The sequence below is a fragment of the Rhinopithecus bieti genome, unplaced genomic scaffold, assembly GCF_001698545.2.
Source record: "Rhinopithecus bieti isolate Rb0 unplaced genomic scaffold, ASM169854v2 scaffold_5101, whole genome shotgun sequence".
Lineage (NCBI taxonomy): Eukaryota > Metazoa > Chordata > Mammalia > Primates > Cercopithecidae > Rhinopithecus > Rhinopithecus bieti.
Genome location: NW_016804853.1, coordinates 582,380 through 604,644, shown reverse-complemented (window position 1 = coordinate 604,644; position 22,265 = coordinate 582,380). Strand labels below are relative to the sequence as shown.

The following is a 22,265-nucleotide window of genomic DNA, read 5'->3' as shown; positions in this document are numbered from 1 at the left end:
GCTAAATAAATGGTCATCAACGTCAAGGGCTTGACAAGATTGTCTAACAATTGTTAAATGCTTGGAAAGCAGCACATGCGCCTCAATGTGCACTTCTTGAATCTCTGAGAAACCTCTGCCTCTTTGTCCCCATTCCCCATCAGCTTTGCCTTTTGAAGGATTTCAAAAGGGAAGAGGTAAGTGGCTGGGCGGGGGGAACAGTTGTTAAAGTGAGGTTGAATCCCGGCAGGCGTGGACTCAATGAACTAGGGCAGCCAGCAGCTGCTGGAAGAGCTGTACCCTGCAGAGGTGTCTCCTCCCCAATGGTGCCACAATCCCAGCATCTCTGAAGAAGTGAAGCTCCTTTATATAAGTGGCCTTAATCATGTAGTGCTGCTTGTTTACATCTGAAGGAGACTCAAAATGTGACAGCATTTGAAATAGGGGTGTTTTTTTTTTAATGAGTGTTTTACAGAACTATATTTTTAGCCGTGTTGGCTCATGTTATATAACCAAGCCGTCTCGTGGGACACTCTAAATAGAACTTGCAGTAGCAAGAGATGATAAAAATTGGTATAAGCTCTTTGACTGCAGGGATAATCTAATTGTAGGATGATGCTTATGACACGGAAGTTGCCTTTCTCCTTCCCTTGGAGAAATCTGATTCAGGCAGGGGACCTGCATTTTTCCTTTGCATACTTTTAATAGAAATTAAGTTTAGGCTTCCACGTCGCCTTCTCTGAGTGAAGTGTGACACATGCATGAGTTTTATTTCTCGAACAAGCTTTTCGTGAGTGCCTGCCAGGCACCAGGTACTTCCCTTGGGGAATGTGCAATCGGGTGAGAGAGAGACAAATAAACTGACCATTAGGAAATAGTGTCCTGTAGGGATGACTGGAAGCAGGGAATATGGAGGAGGAGGGAACTCCTGACGTGTTTTTGTGGGGAGGAAGGGGATTGGGGCAGGCTTCCTGGAAGAAGTGATGTCAAAGCTAAGACCTGAGATGAACGAGAAGGGAAGAACTTCCCAGCAGAAGGAGCGTGTGTGAAGGCTTGGAGGTCAGAAAACACTGATGGGGCTGGTTATGGATGGGGCAGAGAACTGGAGGTGAGAGTTGGGACTCGTAAGCCAAAAAAGTTATTGAAGAATCTGTAATGGTGCATGTTTTAGGTCTGTCCCCTGTACTCAGTGAATGCACAGATTTGTGAGAGAACCCTGTTTTGTCCTTGCAGGAACCCTGGAGCCCCACTGGTCGGGCCTCCTGTGGACAGCCATGCTCATCTCTCTGGCCATCGTCATTGCCCTCCCAAAGCCCCATGGCATCCGGGCCTTAATTGCCTCCACAATTCTACGATTGATATTTTCGGTCGGGTTACAACCCACCTTGTTTCTTCTGGGCGCTTTCAATGTAAGTGTGAATACCTTCCTTGCCACTGTTTTTTGTTTGCAGATTAATAAGAATGCCTTGCATTCTGGTTCCTAGAATCCTGGCCTGTGCTTTCAGTCCAGAAAAATATTGTTTGGGGCAACTATTAAAATAGCAGAAGCAAGGGATCGCTGCAGGTGGACGCCTCCCTCTTGAGCTCCTCATGGTGCAGTGAGCCTTGTAATGTATCCCTTGGACATCAGCATTCTCACTGTTAGGGACTATCCCTGTCAGGAGATAGGCAGAAAAAGTGGTAGCACTTTGAGATTTAAGTTAGTTTTACCAATCTGGTTAAAGGTTTGTTGGGACAGGAGATTTTAGACAATAAGTGAAATGATCAAATATTAACACAGCACCCACTTCTGGAAAGGGCCACATAGAAAAGAGGGGAGAGGTAAGAGGGCCTGGCCAAATACAAATACAGGGCAGGTAGAGAGGGAAGAGGAGAAGCAGAGACAGTTATTTAAAAGTCAGTGGTGACATTTAGAAATGCTGTTTCACTACCATTGAAAGATAGAAGCCAATTTCATCTCTGGGAGAATTCTTAGGACAAACTGATATAAAACCATACATTGGAGAGATTTCCTGGTGAAGGGACGGAGAAAATTTGGACATGTGAGGCACTGGAGGATCTAAAAATGCCTTCCAGGGTTTTCTGCCCTGAGCATGTAAGGAAGCTGAGGTCCCATGCAAAACTGGAAGTGATATTGCAAAATAATAGAGTAATTCAGTGCAACAGCAAATGTCCCAAAGGGAGTATTCATGTGGCACAGGCAGCAAGGACTTTAGAGGAGAAGAGGCCATGTCAAGCTGAAAAGCTTATAACAGGGAGGAGGCAGGATGGAAGTTAGGGCTTAAGGAATGGAGGGCCAGGCTCAGTGGCTCACATCTGTAATCCCCGTACTTTGGGAGGCCCGGTGAGCGGATCACTTGAGGTCAGGAATTTGAGACCAGCCTGGCCGACATGGCAGAACCCTATCTCTACTAAAAATACAAAAATTAGCTGGGTTTGGAAGCATGCACCTATAATCCTAGCTACTCAGGAGACTGAGGCAGGAGAATCACTTGAACCTGAGAGGTGGAGGTTGCAGTGAGCTGAGATCATGCCACTGTACTCCAGCCTGGGTGACAAACGGAAACTCCATCTCAAAAATAAATAAATGAACAAATAAATAATAATTTAAAAAAAAAAAAAAAAAAAGGAATGGAGAGGATCTGGCCATGAAGCAGGGATTGAGAAGAGTGTTTTGGTTTTGTGGACCGCATAGGCCAGAGCAGAACAATGGGAAAGCCCTGGATGTTATCAAGAGACAATAAAGAGTTTCACCTCATTCTTGGTCGGTAGTGATCAGTAGGAAATGATCCTATATGAGTCACTTGCAGCACTGAATTTTAGGATAAAGCAACTGGACTTCGTCCCCCAGGTCAGCATTCCCAGAGCATATTCCACGTTGATAAATACGAGGTGAAAAAAGGGTCCCGTGATTGAATCCACATGAAAAATGCTGGGGTAAACACATCATGAAGGGTTTCATTACTGCAGGCTTCCTCACAGACTTTACTGTACTAATATGGATTAGGAACCTCCAAGGAAAACAGTGTATTTCTGTTTCCCAAACTTATTTTCCTGCAGTTTTTTGTAAGTATCACTTGAGATTAGTGTTGTATAGAATATATGTTGGAAACTCTGTTCCCAGTAGTGGAAAGTGCCTGTGGTGTTTTTGAGCCAAGAAATGGTCCATACAAAGAAGTGTTCTGGAGAAAATGCATTCGGTATGGCATGTTATGTGGATTCATCGGGAGGGACTAGAGGCAAAGAGGCTTTTTAGGGGCTGTAGCGGCGCTTTGATTGGGTTTGACAAGCCTGAGTCTTAAACATAGTGTACAAGAAAGAAGGAAGGTATGGACGTCAGAAATGGGAAGGAAATAGGCTGGGCACCGTGGCTCAAATCTTTGTAATCCCAGCACTTTGGGAGGCCAAGGCGGGCAAATTGCTTGAGGCCAGGAGTTCAAGACCAGCCTGGCCAGTATGCATGTGAAACCCCTCTCTACTAAACAAAATACAAAAATTAGCCTGGCATGGTAATACATGCTCGTAATCCCAGCTACTCGGGAGGCTGAAGCATGGGAATCTCTTGAACTTGGGAGGTGGAGGTTGCAGTGAGCTAAGATGGTGCCACTGCACTCCAGCCTGCGTGATAGAATGAGACTGACAAAAAAAAAGAAAGAAAAGAAAAAAAGAGAAAGACAGAGAGAGGAAGGAAATAGTAACAACACATGGTGGGCACAGAGTCAGAGCCTTACCCCACCCAGAAAGCAATGTGCTTGTATTAGTTCATTCTCACATTGCTATAAAATGCCTGAGACTGGGTAATTTATAAGAATAGAGGTTTAATTGGCTTGAGGTTTTGCAGCTATACAGGAAGCATGGCAGCATCCGCTTCTGGGGAGGCCTCAGGGAGCTTTCACTCATGGCGGAGTAAAAGCAGCAAAGTTGGAGCTGGAACAGGAGGGAAGCGGATGGGGAGGCGCTACACACTTTTAAAACAACCAGCTCTCTATCACTATAGTGTATCCAGGACAAGTGGCGCTAAACTATTTATGATCCAGTCACCTCCCACCAGGCCCCACCTCTAACACTGGAGATTACAATTTAACAGACTTGGTGGGGACACAGAACCAAACCATATTGCCACTCTGGGTCCCTTTTTCAGACAAAGAGGGTATCACTGTCTTGATTGGGTAATGAAGGAGGCGAATATGGCTCCAAATTTTCAGTCACAAATGATTGCGAGAAGAATACTGTGGCCATCTAAAATGAAGTCATGCCAAGATCTAGTTTTCAGGGTGAAAATGCATTTAAATTGTTGAACTACTGGGCTTCAGGTGGAAAGACAGGCTGTTAAACATTAGCTGGGGCATTTGGAAATACATGACCAGAACTACGTATGGGTGTGGAGAGGGGAATGTAAGGATTGCCTACAGCAAGAGGAAACCATTTAAGAAGGAAATACAAAAGAATTACATAAACAACTAGGTAGAAAAAATGTTCAGTACTTCAGAGGCTGTCTTCTATGGACTGCCTAGTTCTTTTTTTCTTTGGCCTTCTGTGATAATCATTCCACAGTTATCACTTCTTTAAGAAAATCAGGTGGGGAAAGACTCAGCTAAGAATTAATTACCATTTACAACAACATGAGCTGGGGTGGGGGGCAAACAGCTATAATAAATAATTATTTAGAGTGAATTTTATTTTACATATTTTTTTGAGACGGAGTCTCAGTCTCTCACCCAGGCTGGAGTACAGTGGCGTGATCTGGGCTCACTGCAACCTCCGCCTCTTGGGTTCAAGCAATTCTCCTCCCTCAGCCTCCTAAATAGCTGGGACTACAGGCGCGTGACCCCATGCCCGGCTAATTTTTTGTATTTTAGTAGAGATGAGGTTTCACCGTGTTGACTAGGCTGGTTGCGAACTTCTGAGCTCAGGCAATCCACCCTCCTCGGCCTTCAAAGTGCTGGGATTATAGGCGTGAGCCACCATGCCGGGCCTAGAGTGAATTTTAAAAGAGAGAAGCACCCACATGGAATGTATGGGAGAGGGAAAGTAGCTGTGGACAGAGACAGAGAAAGAACATTGGAGTTCTGAGAGCTGGAGGAGGAGAAGGCAGGGTCCTAAAGCCCAGCTGGGAGAGTGGTAAGCAGGGTGCGGTGGGAGCCTTGTCACACTGCAGGGAGCTGGGAAAGATGCTAAGAGCAGACAGGAAGACTGCTGGGTGCGCAGAATCCTTGGAGACTTCACATGAGCTACTTCTGTTGAGAGGTGGGGATGGGAGTCAGATCTCAGACTAACAAGCAGAGTCCAGCCGCAGGCTGAGACCACAAATAGCAGCTATTTCCTGGGGAAGCAATGGAGAAAACTAGGGCAGAAGTTAGAGGGGAGAATGGATTCAGGTGAAGTGGATCACCCTGTTAAGATGGCAGGAGCTGGGGTATGTTTGAGGTCCTGTAATGTGTGATGTCACCCAGGGCACCATCTGCCCCTCCCTGAAACCACATCATCATGGATCATCCAGAATCAATGCTACTTTCCCACCCTATGAAAGCCCCTCCACTAGCAAAGGTTAGAATTTTGGAAAAAACTGGCAGATTGAATGCTTAGCCTGTCTGAGAAAGCCAGCAGCGATCTGTGGGTGTCGGCTTCCTCGCTTATCTGATTGCCGAGAAGCTCACTTACACCAACCTACCAGATTAACTGGCAGTATTTCCCCCGCACCTGTGGCCGAGGGAGCTAGAGTAGCAGAAGATGGTTTTACCAAGTGCATCCAGAGAGGCTCCTCTCTGGCCTCCTCCTGAGCCAAGTTTTTCTGTCAACATATTGCTAGAGATGGACTTCCAGGCATTGGGGTTTCTGTCAAAGGTGGGACTATATCGCACAGTAGTTCAGTTAGGACTCCTTCAGGTGCAGATACCAGAAAACCTAATCAATGCTAGCCTCAGCAAAGGAGAACATGTATTGGTTCATTTTGACCAAGAAACCAAGAGCCTTGCTTCAGGCACAGCTGATACAGGGGCTCAGACAGTGTCCTCAGGGCCCAGTTCCTCCTTGCCATCTTTTGGTTCTGTGTCCCTAGTGCTGGTGGTGCCTTCAGTGTTGGTAATGTGGCAGCTCCAGAGTTTACAGCTGCTCAGGTTCAAGGTTGGTGGGAAAGAACAAAATTATCTTTTGCTGCAATCCCAAGAAAGAGCTCAGTGGACATCATTGGCTCCATTTGGTCCTGTGTCTATCTCTAAACCAGTCATTGTACCCAGGGGAATACAATATTGTGATGGCCAGGTTGGAGTCCCACCCAGACCTCAAAGACTGCTACTCAGAGGGGTAATTAGAAGTTATTCCCAGAAGAGAGGGCAGGGGGAATAGAACTCATCCTGGAGTCCCTTATGTTTCTTCCCCCAAGAAAATTCTTGTTTTCCCTGTGGACTTAGGAGCAATGAAAGGCAAGAACTGATCACTGCTCATTCAATTGCCACCTTCCAGTGCCTAGAATGTAGCAAGTTCAGAAAATGCTTTTGATCATTCTGATCACAGGGTTCGTGGATTGAGGTGACTTCTGTGTTTGACTAACTCATATAAGAATGTTAGAAATGATTCATATCTCATTTTGAAAATCATGATCTCAGTATGTGTTAATTTTGTTTTTGCCATAGAGAAATGCTACTTGATTACTGTTGCACATGAAGTTATTTCACTACTATGTAATTTGTAATATGCCTGAAAAGCAAAGTAATGAAATGACTTAGATCTGCAAATGGTTCTTGGTGGGTTTGGTGGGCACCAGGTGGAAAAGGAAGCGTTTGTTTGGGCATGGTGACTGAAATACATCTGTGTGAGACACTCTCTTTGCTCTCATGAAGAGTTTGGCACAGTCCTTGCCATCTGACTGGTCCTGTCATTGTTCTCAGGTATGCAATAAAATCATCTTTCTAATGAGCTTTGTGGGCAACTGTGGGACGTTCACAAGAGGCTACCGAGCCATGGTTCTGGATGTTGAATTCCTCTATCATTTGTTGTATCTGGTGATCTGTGCCATGGGGCTCTTTGTCCATGAATTCTTCTACAGTCTGCTGGTGAGTACCTGGTGTGGAAATATTTTATGTGTGGGGAAACTAGGAAAGGGTCCTATGTCCTCTCTCTCATCACAGACCCTTCCTTTTAATCGTGATTGGTGTGCCTGGTCCATCAATATTGAAGCTCCACAGTTTGCAGCCTTTGGGGGGATCTGAGAGGAAAGCTCCACAGGAATTGGGTCAGCCCAGGAATTCAAGAGTCGCACAACTGCACTGTGTACTGTGCAGTCCAAATCTGTTAATTCTCAGTAATGGAAAATGCCCGCAGTAGGTTCAGATGTTTCCTCTCCATGCACCTTTGTTTTTCTTTACTTCTTAGACTCAGCCAGCACTTATACCAAGAGGAGTGTTTTTGAGGCTGTCATCCAACAGTTCTCATGGAATCCATTTCTCGTGAACACATGTAGTGACTATAAGAGTAGGAGCTAGTTTTGAAGCCCCAGGATTCATGATCATGAGCTCAGTAGATTTATTGGTCCAGGAGACCCTTTCAGTAGCAGTTACTTTGTTCCGATATGAGCCAGGTGCTTAACGTCTTGACAGTCTATTAAACAAGCTGGTTCCATCACCTTCCTCCTGAGCATGTTTTTAAATTACAAATCAAATAACTGCTTACTTTCCTGTAGTTAAAGGGAATCTAGACCTGTGGCGTTGTAGATAAGAAACCATTTTCTTGTGCCTACATAAAATGACAGGAAGCATAAAATTGACCTATCTGCAAGCAACACCGTAAAGAGCCTAGAAATATTAAAATATTTGTGAGGACAAAAATGATCAAGGCCTCAAGGTTGACTTACAAAGAAGGAGGCACTTGCAAAAGGCAGAGCAAGGAAAGCTCTTCAGGGAGGTGCTTAGAAAATCCCTCCCAAGCATGTATGAGAGGCATCCAGCCACAATCTAGTTTGAACCTATTGGGTTTTCTAAAAGTGAACTGAGGTAGTAGCATCATCAGAAGCTGGGAGTTACTCTTATCTTTCTGCAATAGGTTAGAGATGTGAAAGCACAAAATGCAACTGTGTGAGATGCTCCCTTCGCTTAACGTACTTGACTGCCTTGTGCCTCAGTTTCCTCATCTGCAAAATGAGAACAGCGTATCTCCCTCACAGGGCCGTCATAAGGATTACATGCAGCTGTTCAGGTCAGGGTCTTAGAATAGCACTGCCGAACGATTGCCAGCTATTATTATTGTCTTTGTCATTCTATATTCCTTCCCCCGTCCAAAACACCATAAGGAATTCACCGTTCAGATCACTAGGATTAGCTCATTCCATTAGGGGTGGATTTTGGCAGGCTAAAGGGAATGGATTCTTTTCCCTCATCTTAAAATAGATCTGGCTATATTTTGAGGTTTTAGGCAGCGAGGTCTCAGGATATACTTGTGATTCCCATTATGTGGCCTATTTTGATCACTTTGTATCAGAAATCTTTAGAGACTTATGTCTGTTTCTGGAACTTTTTGTCTCATGCCATCATGTCCCTGGACAACAAATTCCTGTCCTCCCTTGGCAGGGTGGCAGAGTTCAGTTGGTGGTCTCTCTCATCCCTGCCAAGGGGTCTGTCCCAAGAGACAGGAGATTCCTCTTTGGCCAACGCCACCTCGCCCCAGTAGACGCTTCGCCCTTCCCTCCAATCTGCCTCCAGTTGGCTTTGCTTCTATTCTGTTCATTCGAGTCCTCTTCTTTTCATGACTTGCAATGCAGGCCAGTGCCAGTGCCTGATGCAGGGCACATAATGGTGAGAGGAACACAGTCCCTACCCTCATAGGTCTCACAGTCTGGAGCACAGCACAGGGACAGCTGTTGCGTGAGTGCTCACCCTGTACTCTTCTCTACACGCTCTCACTACCACCTTTGAGGTAGATGGTATCTTCCAATTGCACCTGAGGAAACTGAGGCTTGGTGAAGTTAGGTAACTTGCTCAGAGTCACACTGTCAATAACTGATGGAGGCAGGAGAGCCACACAACTCTGTTGATGCCCAAGTTGACACTGCCTTTTATTCAAGCATGTGAAAAAGTCCTTGCATCGGTGAAACTAGCGTTTCACGTTCTAGTTTGCATCTGTGCTTTCAAGTCTCTAACTTATCACAGAAAGATAAGAGTAACTCTCAGCTTCTGATGATGCTACCTCAGTTCAGTTTTAGGAAATGCAATAGGATCAGACTAGATTGTGGTTGGATGCCTCTCCTGTGCTTCAGGGGGGATTTTCTAAGCTGTGTGGACCTTGACTTGTTTGTGGCTTCAAGTAATATGCTCCTTTTGGTATCAAAGCAGTCCTGAATGTGTCTGGTAAGAACCAGAAAACACTGACACTTCAAATTATCCTACTAATAAGGAAAGCCTGCAACCAAAAGAAATTGGGCTGCCTATAAAAGGAGAGAGACCTCAGCAGGGAACACCCATGTGTTCCAGGGTTGGGAGAGCTGCCCCATGCTAGCAGGCCAGAAGGCAGGGAGGGTAATCTGGTGGCCTAATTAAACTGCCGCCCGCCCCCAGCCCCCAAAGACTGGCTGGACCTGGTCTTGAGCCTGCATTAAAGCTGTGTCCTTAGAAAAATATTAACACCTAGAGATGAAAGTGTGCAAAGTTCATAAGCAGGCAGTTAACAAAAGCAGAAATCCAGATGGTCAGTAAACATGCAAAAAGGTTCATCCTTGGTTCTAAACAAAGACATGCTAACGAAAACAGCGCAATCCCGTGTCTTACCTGTGACGTTAGTGAAGGTTAAAAAGCCTGATGGTGCCCAGTACTAGTGAGAGTGGGGTAAAACGGGCATGATTCTTTACTAGTGGTGAATGTAAAGTGATCCTGCCTTTCTGAAGGCAGTAGGCAAAATGTTTCTCTTATACCATTTGACCCAAATACTCCATTTCCAAAAATTTGCTGAAAAGAAAACTAGATGAGCATGTATAGAGGCATGTATAGAAGTATTCCTCGCAGCATTATTTATTACGACATATAATTGGAAACATCTTGACTGTTTTTTAAAAACATATTGGTTATATTAATCATGTTTTTCCCGTGTAGTGAAATACCAGGTAATCATTTTTGACAGGAAAATGTTCCTGATGGCTTGGTGAAAGGCTGGTTATGTGCCAGTATTATGGTCTAATATTTTTGTAAACAATATGTATCTATAAATTGCATTTTTTTAAGGCCAGAAGGAATTAAGCTATTGAACGAATGTCTCTAGATGGTGAATTATTCGTGACTTCTTTTCTTTGTGTTTTCTTTGTTTTCCAAGTTTTCTCCATTGAACATGCATAATTTTCTAATTAGAAGAAAGCTTTTCTTTTATATAAATAATACTTATTGACTGTTTTAAAATCAGAAATTACAGATGAGTGAAAAGAAAAAAATTGCTTGTCATTTCAATGATTTGGAGCCTGTATAATCTCTGCGGTCCTTAACAACAGAAAACAAGTATCATTTGCTTGTTGTCTGAAGTTGCCCTTACTTGCCACTTTATATTGAGCTGCTGGAAAATATTTAACCAACATTAACAGCAACACTTTGCCTTCTGTCGTATTGTATTGTATTGACTAAACGCCTCTTCCTTGCTTCCCTTTAAGTATCCTACTCTACCCAATGCCTTTCACAGAACTAGTCTCAGAACACAGATTGGTGTTAAGGAGGCAGAAAAGCCAACCAACCAGAAAATTACCTCAGATGTAAAATTCTAAATTGGAAGGGACTCAGAGATCAGCTGTCTCAGTCCACTTATTTTACAGATGAGGAAACAGAACCAGAGAGCTTAGATGGCTTGACCGACACCTTGCAACAAGTTAAAAGCAGAGTCAGGATTTGACCCTGTCCCCTGACTCACTTCATGGTGCAGTCACACCCCAAAGCCACAGTGGAGACCAAACCTTCTGTACAAGATTAGACAGCAGCCAGAGGCCATGCTAAAAACTAGCCTCAGGTCTAAGAGTAACTTCAGAGAGCTCTCTCCCCACACTCCCCACCATTCTTCTAGCCAAGTATCTGTGACTATAGCTCTTGGAAAACTAGCCATCATCCTCCCATACCTATATGTACCTACAGGGATCCTCCATTCCTCAGGAAGCCAACTTCTTGCAAAGAGCAGGTTCCTTAGCAGAGGGCAAGCCTGGATTTTGAATGCACTGTGACCTGCAGGGGTTTTACCCTCACAGTGTTACCGCCACTAATGTCCCTGTGATATACTAGCTATGTGACCCTGCCCCAGTCTCTTGATCAGGAAATTAATAATTACTATTTATTGTACTTACTCAACATATGTATGCCAGTGTGCTAAGCACTGTGCATATGTGGTTTACTTATTCTTCATAATAACTCTACATCCTCCAGTTTGCAAATGAGGTAATGGAGACCCAGAGGAGATGATGAAAGTGCCTAGCCTGAGATCATGTGGTGGACAGTAGCTGAGCTAAGATTTGAACTTATATCTAAGTCCAGAGTTCTTGCCACTGATGCTGGCTTGTAGTACGTCTGCCTTCCCAGCAGACACTTGGCTGCAGGAAGGCAGGGACCAGGGTGGCTGGCTCTTCATAGAAACTCAATTCAGTACCTTCTAAATGAATGGATGCCAAGACCCTCATCACTTTCCTCTTCCTTTCTCTCTGAAACTTATTGGCACAAGCATGTATTTTCTCTATTTCCAGGCCCTCTAAATGGCTCTGGATACTACTTGAAATTGCTGTTGTTTCCTGCTGCCCTCTTCTGTGTTTATTTTTCCTCATTTTTACCATCTCCATTTCACTGTGAAGCCAGGGAAGATGTTCGGTGTTAAGATCATGTGTAATGCTTTTGAGTTTCTAAGAGGGTAAATGCTCTATAAACCAAGTTTTCATTATGGGATAGTGATGTACATCTAACATCGAGGCTTCTTAAAATTCTTTTTGTTTGTTTTCAAAGCTTTTTGATTTAGTGTACAGAGAAGAGACTTTGCTTAATGTCATTAAAAGTGTCACTCGCAATGGACGGTCCATCATCCTGACAGCAGTTCTGGCTCTGATCCTTGTTTACCTGTTCTCAATAGTGGGCTATCTTTTCTTCAAGGATGACTTTATCTTGGAAGTAGATAGGCTGCCCAATGAAACAGCTGTTCCAGGTGGGTTTGGGATCTTCTGATCTTTTTAATGTTAAAAGATTATTTCCTGATTATAACTAAACTAAAGAAAATAATGACTTTGGTAATGCAGCTGTCTCCCCATTGTGTCTCCCTAACACGTAGAGTGTGAATTTCAAATACAGATCTTCATTCTTACTTTACTCAAAAGGCAGTGTGGCATATGAAATGCTAAGAGTGAGTGACCAGATCTGACATTTATTTATTCACTAACATCATCTTTTAAACTAATGCAACGTTTTTGTAAAGCAGTGACCATATATATTGAGAGCGTTGGAGTATGCATCCCTTTAACTTAGTAAATCTACTTCTAGGAATCTATACATAAAGAAAAAAAAGCCTGCTGACTGTGCATGTAGAAACAGACATATTTGGGAGAACATTCGCTGCAATGTACAGTTGGAAGCAGTCTAAATGTTCAGGGGTGTTTCATCAGATCATGGTACATCCATGAGGTGGGGTGCTTTGCACATAGGTCCATCTTTATAAACCTCCATGGAAAAATACCCACAAGATATAGCTGGAAATGGCAGAAGGATAACTATAGTAGGATCACATGTATGTCTTTTTTTTTTTTTTTTTTTTTGAGACCGAGGATCTCACTCTGTCTCCCAGGCTGGTGTGTGGTGGTATGATTTCAGCTCACTGCAACTTCCAACCTCCCGAGCTCAAGCAATCCTCCCGCCTCAGCCTCTCCAGTAGCTGGGACTGCAGGCGCCTGCCACTGCATGTGGCTAATTGTCTTTTTTGTAGAGATGGGTTCTCGCCATGTTGCCCAGGGCTGGTCTCAAACTTCTGGGTGCAAGCGATCACCCAGCTTTAGCTTCCCAAAGTGCTGGGATTACAGGTGTGGGCCACCATGCCCGGTCTTCTTATGTTTTCTTAAAAATTAAAAAGCTCATATCCATATATGAAAACATGGATGACTATACCTCCAGACTGCTAGCAGTAGCTCGCTCTCTGGGGCTTTTTTACTATATGCAGATTTTACAGTGAGCTCATGTTATTTTTACACATAGCAAGAACAGAAGAGATTTCCAATTTTGAGAGTGAAAAAAACTGACCATAATACTTTATTGATACCCAAGTGCCCTTTTCTCTCAGTTACAATAGTTGGCCCTACTTAGTGAAATACTACTGGTTTTTCATCCCCTGAGTCTAAGGAACAGACTAGAATCATTGTGGCTGACTGAGCCAGTCAGCCTTTGTGCTCTCCCTCCCAAAGGCTATGTTCTTGGCATGTATCTCCAGCCTCCCAAGTTGACACTAAGTCACACTTAAACTGCCAGCCATCTTAGAGTTGTGGACTAAACTGGCCTGGACCTTGGATTTCTATGAATGCCTGCTGATGCTTCTCGTGCAGACTTGGTATAAATCTTCCTGGAGTCTGTACGTTCAGTAGTATCTGTCTAAGAGTTTCAGCTGTTTGTCTTTAAAGTTGGAGAGGTGCTATTTAAGTGCGATATTTCTAGTAAGCCTACAGGAATTGACATTTTTGGCTTTTTTCCCATCCAGATCACCAAATGAAAGTGTAAATTGCATTTCTGCTTTGAATTTATATGCAAGATTCTAGGGTGTTATTTATGTAAAGAATTGTTTAATCAGCCGTGAATTGGGGACTTCAAACATTTTAACCATATGCTGCCAGATTGTTCATCATAAAATTTCCTTCTCTCTCCCAGAAACCGGCGAGAGTTTGGCAAGCGAGTTCCTGTTCTCTGATGTGTGTAGGGTGGAGAGTGGGGAGAACTGCTCCTCTCCTGCACCCAAAGAAGGTAGGACCTCCTAACTGTAAGCCCCGTAATATCGGACTCCTTCAGAGGCTTAACTGATGCAGGCGGTGTTGGAAAAAGATTAAATTTACTGCTCAGGAGTAAGGCTATAGCAAAGGGAAAGATGGAGAGAGAGGAGGGAGATAAAGGGATAAGAAGGTTACACGTGAAGAAAAAATCTGATGTGATTCAGCCAATTTATACTGAGTGCCCGCCGTTTGCCAGGGACTGTGGTGTACTCTAAGAGACAGTAATGTAGTGGAGGGTGCAGGCAGGCCAAATGGTGATTGCTAGAGAGTTGCCCAATGCTGGGAATAAGGATGGAATACAGAAGTTAGGCACCCAGCCCGCAACTGCAGTCAGCGTATCATCAAGGAAGTGATACCCAAACTGTAACAGAAGACTCTTGATATTCCAAGGAGAGGGAATAGTACATCTAAAGGCTTTAAAGGTCAAAAGAAAAAAACAGCAAGTTTGGGGAGATAATGATGATAAGGAAGGAGAGTAGCAAGAAATGAAGCCACAGATACAAACAAAGGGCTAGATCATGAAGGGTCTTCTGTGTCAGGCTTAGGAGGCTAAACTTCATCCAGAGGATGGTCAGGGATTGTTGGAAGATAAGTAATGAAATCTGTGTTTTAGCAAGACCCTTCTGCAGCTGGAGAAAGGAATGAGGCAGACAGCAAGGCATGGCTCTTACTGCGTAAACCAGTGAAAATGAACAGCCTCCAACGTAAAGCAGTTTATCCAGAGGCCCTGCTGTGAAATATCCCTGGATTTAGTCCTCACATCATCCCCAGTGAGGAACTTGGGTCCTGTGGCATAACCCTCATCTGAGAGAGAAGATGCCTGTGACTCAGAGTTGTGAAGCAACGCATCTAACATGAAAAGACTGTTTGCAGCTGGGTCTGGGGTTTAAAACCTGAAAAGGACAGGGCATGTTTTAGATCCCATAGAGAGAGAGCAATACTACCATAGCTGGAGAAATTAGCAGGGGTTAGCGATGAAAGCAGAGTTGCCCCAGACGACTTTAGCTTTTGAAAGAAGGTACTTGGCTCGATTCCTTAATTTTATTCTTTCGTGTGCCTGGTAAGACAGCATTCAGGAAACAGAATTTCAAAATCCCGGTCTCTACTTTCTCCTCACGTTTTCTGTCTGTTATTACTTGCCATGTTCACAGAGCTGGTCCCTGCAGAAGAAACGGAACAGGATAAAGAGCACACATGTGAGACGCTGCTGATGTGCATTGTCACTGTACTGAGTCACGGGCTCCGGAGCGGGGGTGGAGTAGGAGATGTGCTCAGGAAGCCGTCCAAAGAGGTAAATTAATCCCAAGGGGAAGGAAGGGCAAAGGCGGCGGGTGGGGTGGTTGGTGGGAGCACCATGCAGTGGTGTTGAGTGTAAACTGAAGACGCAGAGGAAGAGCTGGGAGTAGGGCTGAGTAGCTGCGGAACTAGCTCATCAGGCTTCTTTCCTCTCTATCATGTGAGGTGGTGCCGCAAAATCAGCTACGTGGAAAGGGTTAGCTCTGGCTCTCTGTTCAGTAGATTTAGGGACTGTTTCCATCAGGGTTAGGCCTGATCCACCTGAACGCACGTCAAATATCCCTCCTGGCTGTGTCACAGCACACTTGGAGAAATCACAATTGAGACAGGGGATTTGAAAAGAGATGCAATTTTGAATTTAAAAGTTTAATGCCCAATTTAATTTCTACCCAAGTAGATGAGGTCTCACTTGAGCTGTGTCCCAGGCTCTGCAGGGACCCAGACTGATTCAGATACCTCTCTTTTCCAGGAACCCCTGTTTGCTGCTAGAGTGATTTATGACCTCCTGTTCTTCTTCATGGTTATCATCATTGTTCTTAACCTGATTTTTGGGGTTATCATTGACACTTTTGCTGACCTGAGGAGTGAGAAGCAGAAGAAGGAAGAGATCTTGAAGACCACGTGCTTTATCTGTGGTGAGTGTTGCTGGCCAGCTGCAGCAAGGGTGTGAAGGCCCAGCGTGGCAGAGGCATGTGGAGATTGCGAGGGTGTGATGGGCGGGTGCGTGCCCAGTTATGCAGGAGGGGACACTGGCTGCGTCCTCTGGACTCTTCTACCCTCTGCAGTGAGTGAGGCTCTACTTGGCCTTTATTCTGCTGGGAAGTATTTACAGACCTGGGTCTGATTGAACTGCTACCACTTACTAACTATGTAACCATCATTTAGTCATTTAACATCTTTAATCCTTCTTTCTTCATCTGTAAAATGGGTACAATAACATGTCCTTCTCTGCATTATTGTGAGAATTAGGAGAGACAGCATATGTAAAATTCCTAGCTAGAACCTGGCACACTGTAGGCATGGGAGGAGAAGTAGTGAACTGCTACATACAAGAGGTACATGGGCACCAAAGAAATCATTTTCAGTATAACTACAGGAAAATATTTGTAAATGTAAACTAATCATGGAGGAATCTGGGTTGCTGAGTAATCATTTCAAGATTATTCATCATATGGCTACTAAATACATAAATTTCCTAGTGGTATGTATGCTTAAAAAAACAGATCATTTTCCAATTAAAGACTTAAATTCTTTGCTTTTGCCCCTTTAAAACCTTTTAAGCTTTTGCTTTGGCATAATTTCAGAGTTACAGAAAAGACATGACTATCCAAAGAATTTCTATATGCTCTTGACCCAGAATTCCCAAATATTAATATTTCATCTCATTTGCTTTATTCACACACACACACACACACACACACACACACACTTTGTCTAATGTGAGTGGCTGACAGTGATGCTTTCTTATCCCTAAATATTTTAGTACACATTTCCTAAAAACAAGAACATTCTCTTGTGTATCTACAGTATAATTATCAAAATTAGGAAAATAAAACCAATCCAATACTGTTATCTCATCTACAGACCTTCTTCAAATTTCATCCTTCATTCCAATAATGTCCTTGGCAAATCCCACCTCCTGTGGGGCTGTAGTCACCATGCCTCATTAGCCTCCACTGACACTGTTGAAGCATATAGGTCAATCATTTTGTATAACGTCCCTTGATCTGAGTTTGTCTGATGTTTGCTCATGGTAAGATTGAGGGTATACGTTTTCCACAGGAATATCAAAGACATGCTGTGGTGTTCTTTTCATTGCATCATATCAGGAGGCATGTAATGCCAGTTCATCTCCTAACTGGTATCTCGGCTCATTGTAACCTCTGCCTCCTGGGGTTCAAGCAGTTCTCATGCCTCAGCCACCTGAGTAGCTAGGATTACAGGTGCCTGCCACCACAACTGGCTGATTTTTTGTATTTGAGTAGAGATGGGATTTCACTGTGTTGCTCAGGCTGGTCTCGAACTCTTGAGCTCAAACAATCCACCTGTTTTGGCCTCCCAAAGTGCTAAGATTACAGGCATGAGCCACTGCGTCCAGCCGTGATACTAACTTTGATCATTTGGTTAATGTGCTAATTGCCAGGTTTCTCCAGTAACTCCATAAAGTTACTTTTTTGGAGAGACACTTTGTAAATATCCTGCTATTCCTTAAACTTTCACCCCTTAGCTTTAGCATTCATTGATGATGTTTGACTGGCTCTATTATGATGATGGTTGCCCAATGATAATTTTTAGTATTACTCCTACATTTCTTTATTGGATTTTTATTGTAAGAAAGAATTTTTTCTTCTCCCGACGTATGTATGTATATTTCTGTGTTTGTATTTGTAACAACATGGACTTATGGATTTTTATTTTATTCAATGGGCTATAATCTTTCACTATCATTATCTATTTTGATGTTCAAATTGCTTCAGATGTGGCCAGTGAGAGCCCTTTCCAGCTGGCTTCTGGGTTTAGTCATATTATCATCATTTTCTATGTACTTTCTGACTTTTTTGGCATCATTACATATTCCAGGCTTAGGCTCACCTCATACATTTCCTGACCCATCCCTGGAATCAGCCATTTCTCCACAAAGAGCCCTGGTTCTTTTTATTGGAGAAAGGTATTTAGAAGCCAAGATCTGGGGCCTGAGTGTGCTCATTCCTGTTGGTGTGCTGCTGCTCTCAGGGCTTATTAGGGTACAGATCTAGAGGAGAGGTGTATGCATCTGCATATGTGTGTATGTGTACACAGCACATGTATCTGCACACATCTGTGTCTATATGTATGGAAAACGATGAATTCATACTGATACCTTTAAATCCATTTCAGCATTACAGGGTTTATCCTTTCTCCCTTTCTCTATTTGTGTTTTTTTCTCAGGCAGTGAGGAATCCGGCTCCCATTATCCTCAATATATTTATTTGATCAATCCTAGAATACATAGAGACTAGAATTGCCCACCCAGGCCTCTTCAAATTATAAACCTACCAGCTAGAGTTCAAAATTTGTTTAAAGTTCTTGTTGTCCTTATGCTGCTTCCTCAAAAGCCCTTAACATACCTGCATTTTGGCATTTACCTGGGCGAAGGGACTTCACACTCCCTGGTTGTCTGCAATGTGTGAGTATGTCACACACATTCTCATTTTACCCCTAAACACTCCTGGAACCTAGACGGTGGTCGTCCCATTCACTGACAAGGCCACTGAGGCATGTGGAGATGAAGCAGTAACTGCTAAGTGGCAGAGGTGGGATTCAAACCCAAGTCTGTCTGACTCACAGCCTGTGTTTTCCTGCCATAATGTAAACATGAATGCACCTATAAGGCCAACAGAATCTGACTCTTTATAAAGATAGGAGTGAAACCACAGCCCCCTTTCTACTGACAGTTCTGTTACTGATTTTCTCTTTTACCAAGACTGCTCAGTTGGGGCCGGGGCTTTTCTCATTTTAGGCTTGGAAAGAGACAAGTTTGACAACAAGACTGTTACCTTTGAAGAACACATCAAGGAAGAACACAACATGTGGCACTACCTGTGCTTCATCGTCCTGGTGAAAGTGAAGGATTCCACCGAATATACTGGGCCCGAGAGTTATGTGGCAGAAATGATCAAGGTGAGTGGAAAGGCCTCCCGGGAGCAAGGTGGTGGGCCTACTGGCCTGGCTTCTCAGCTCTGAGCAAGGCCCCAGCAGCCCATGGGGGAGCTGCACAACAGAAAAATAACATCCGATGTTGCCTGAGCCCTTCTCACGGATGGGGCGCTGTGCTCTGTGAACTTCGTGTGTTCTCTTGAGTGATCCTCAGAACCACCAGACAGGTGGTATCAGCCTATGTTCATGGGGGAAATGTTGAGCCTCGGTGTGATTAGCATGTGACCATGGAGCTGGGGCTGGGATTTTAATCTGGATCAAACTCCATAGCCCGATTTCCTGTCGCTATGTTAATCTGCCTCTTTTCTTGATAATGCTTTTTTCTCCCTTTTTTTAAAATAACATCTACTCTCTAAGAGGTGTCTTAGAGGCAAAGTGATTAGCCTGGTTTGTGTTTGCCCTCAGCCTTGCCTTTCTGGGAGACACTCTACTGATCATTAAGAAGTGATCATATGATGGAGGAATTTGAGTTCCAAATTAATCTTCTCGCTGATGCGAAGTGTGGATACTATGTCCCAGGAAGGGGAGAAGCTGCTTCAGGCTGTTAGAGAGCACTTCTCAGGCAGGTTTTGCCGAGGTACCAAACGTGCGCTGTGGGTGTCCCGGGCCAGCTGTCCTTTCAGACCTGTGCTTTTCGAACATCATTAAAATGTTCAGGGGTGGAGAGTGGAGTGAGAAGCATGAACTGTGAAATCGAGGGAGTCTTTGTGATTCACGCTGGCTCCCTCTGAGGAGAAGGGGCCAACTCTCCTTCCAGTTACCAAGGACTTGAGCGCTCGGCCTGATAATGACTTACGCTAAAGGAGCCTGCTTTTTATGTAGATGTAATTTTCAAGCTTTTTATGTAAAGATACTGGAAGTCAGGTCTGTTCAGAAAAGTATCATCATTGACAGGCCTAGAGGCAGCCAGGCTTTCAGTTTTATTGCCAGCAGGGCAGCGGTTACGTGGTTGTATTTGCTGAATACCCCAATCACAGAGGCACAGAGGCCTCTCCTAGGCTTTGGAGGGCTTTCTGGAGATACTGTGCCGTCTGCACCTTTGAGGTCCTTAGAATTGAATTCTGTGCTTCCCAAATTTTAATGTACATGTGAATCATCTGTGGAGCTTGTTAAAATTCAAATTCTGACTCAGCAGTCACTTCCAGGACTTGAGATATTCTGCATTTCCAACAACCTTCCAGGAGATGCCGAAGCTGCTGGTCCGGGAATCACCCTTTAAGTAGTAAGAGCCTCACAGCGGAGACAAAACAGATGCTTACTTAAGATTACTCTCAGAGGGGTTGTGTGAATGATGAGGAGAAATATTGCTAATCCTTTACATACATTTGGCCCTCTTTGGTTTGTAAAGTCCTCTCACCTCTAGTATTGTATTTGGTCGTTAAAGTTACCCTCCATGGAGAACCTGGAGGAAGGGACTTCTGGGGTGGGGAGAGATAGATGGAGGTTCATGGCGTAACTTTTGAAAAAGGTTTTGAAAGAGAGGATGAAGACACTAGGGTCATAGATTAGCAGAAAGAAAGGAGAAAAAAAAATCAGCACAGAGTGGGGAGAAAAAGACACAAGTTGCAGAATGCGGATGATGGCTTATCCCTTTTACAGATAAAAGCCAGGCTGGGGGTTAAGCGACTTCCTAGGAACAGCTCAGAAGGAACTGAGCCAGAATTCAAACCAGGCTTGGCTGACTGTAGAAATCACATTCCATAATCATGCTGGTAGGAAACTGGGAGGATGCTGGTGATTCTGGGCAGACTCCTATTTTTAAGCAGATTAGGGATTCTGATGGGTGCCAGTGTGGATTTCCACAGGTGAGGTTTCCAGGGTCAGGACACATTAACTGAAAAGTCCTCAATTCCTTTCTTTTCCTCCAATTGTCGACACTGGCAAATTAAACCCTATTCAATCAGCATTTATACTGACAGAGATCTGTCCACATGCACAGATAATGACCTTCATTTGCATTCAAAGTCTTAATGTCTAGAGGAGGCCTGTACTGTTCACCCTTGACTTATGTTCCTTCTCACCCTTCACTTTGTTCTCTTGTCTCTAAAGTGTTTGAGCGGGTCCTATCTTTAAATCTTCCAGAGGCCAGTTTTAAAGTTTTCTGTTAATCACCTTACTTTCTGGTCACAGAAAACTCTGGCACACTTTTGGGTTTCTGTCTCAATCGTAGAGACTTAAAGGCGTCTTGTGAGCAGTCACTTGATGAGGATTAAGAGCCAGAGTGACCTGTAGCCCGCCACCCACCCAGCCCGGTCAGAGGCCGCTGCATGGCAACACTCTGAGAACCTGGGCGTTTGGTGTGCTTTCCCCATATACATCATTCTTTGATTATATGAGACATCTTGTCAGAAAACCTAAAAATCTACAGTATCAAAGAATTCTTCTCTGAATGTTAAAGTTGTTGCAGAACCAGATGTTCTGTGTGCTAAGTGGTAGCTCAGAGAAGCATCAGATCTACCAGCTAAACGGTGGTGCCTTCTTGCCTGCGCTATCTGCTGTGGTGTTTGGTCTTAAAACCACAGGAATCCCTGCTGGGGACTCCTAAGGGAGCATTAGCCCCATCAGGGTAGCAGCTGGGGTGCTCAGCTGAGTCATTTGGCGTGGGTGGGGGCTGGGGCCCCATGGGACCTCAGAGCTGCGGTGCAGAGGCTACAAGACCACCTGCGGGCCCCGATTAGTCACACCCTGTGGAGGCAGCCACAGCTGAGACGAGGCCCCCACAAGCCTCCCCCTTGAGCAGGGGCATCCTACCCACTGCTGCTGGGAGGGAAAATTAGGTGATCTCTTGAATGAGCCAACCCCAGGAGGCTGTAGCTACTCTAGCGCAGAGGACAGAGAAGGGACAGCTGATGGGCACTGGCAGAGATGGAAGGAAAAGCAGTTTGGAGGGCTCACTGCCCTCTTGCTTACCTTATGTCTTTGAGACAGGCTCTTTTAGGGTATGTGGTCCTCAGGAAAAATACCTCTTGCCTAATTGCAGAAGGCTGGGATGTTGGATTCTTCTGCAGCTCTCCTTTAGCCCATGGATGAAGATCCCAGAGACTCCTGGAGACTTGTGGAGTGATGGCTGCCAAAAGGCAACCCAAGAGAACCAATGGAAAAGGCCTCAGATGCCACTCAGGCAGGGAGGAGCCCAGCTGCCCTGAGAGCAGCTCCTTGCAGACAGCAGCCTCAGAGATGGCAAATGGGTTTTCATCTCAACCCACACTGGGTCATAGAATTTACCTGGGGCACTGTATTGAGAAGGGTTCTTGGAAACCAAGGCTGACTTGGAAAGAATGACATTTGACGAGTCATGAATGAAAGAGGTGTCTGTGTGCAGAGCCCTGACCCT

General features: G+C 44.4%; 1 protein-coding gene across 11 annotated transcripts in view; it reads left to right on the top strand.

The window, feature by feature from the left end:
• ITPR1 (inositol 1,4,5-trisphosphate receptor type 1) overlaps positions 1 to 22,265 on the top strand; it is a 361,669-nt gene that overhangs the window by 311,121 nt on the left and 28,283 nt on the right. For all 11 annotated transcript variants that reach the window (XM_017870725.1, XM_017870723.1, XM_017870722.1 and 8 more), the window contains 7 exons: positions 1,213 to 1,388; positions 6,867 to 7,031; positions 11,925 to 12,120; positions 13,821 to 13,913; positions 15,091 to 15,230; positions 15,705 to 15,870; positions 18,735 to 18,895. In XM_017870725.1, the coding sequence (XP_017726214.1) occupies positions 1,213 to 1,388; positions 6,867 to 7,031; positions 11,925 to 12,120; positions 13,821 to 13,913; positions 15,091 to 15,230; positions 15,705 to 15,870; positions 18,735 to 18,895 (1,097 nt within the window). The remainder of the gene's footprint in view (positions 1 to 1,212; positions 1,389 to 6,866; positions 7,032 to 11,924; positions 12,121 to 13,820; positions 13,914 to 15,090; positions 15,231 to 15,704; positions 15,871 to 18,734; positions 18,896 to 22,265) is intronic.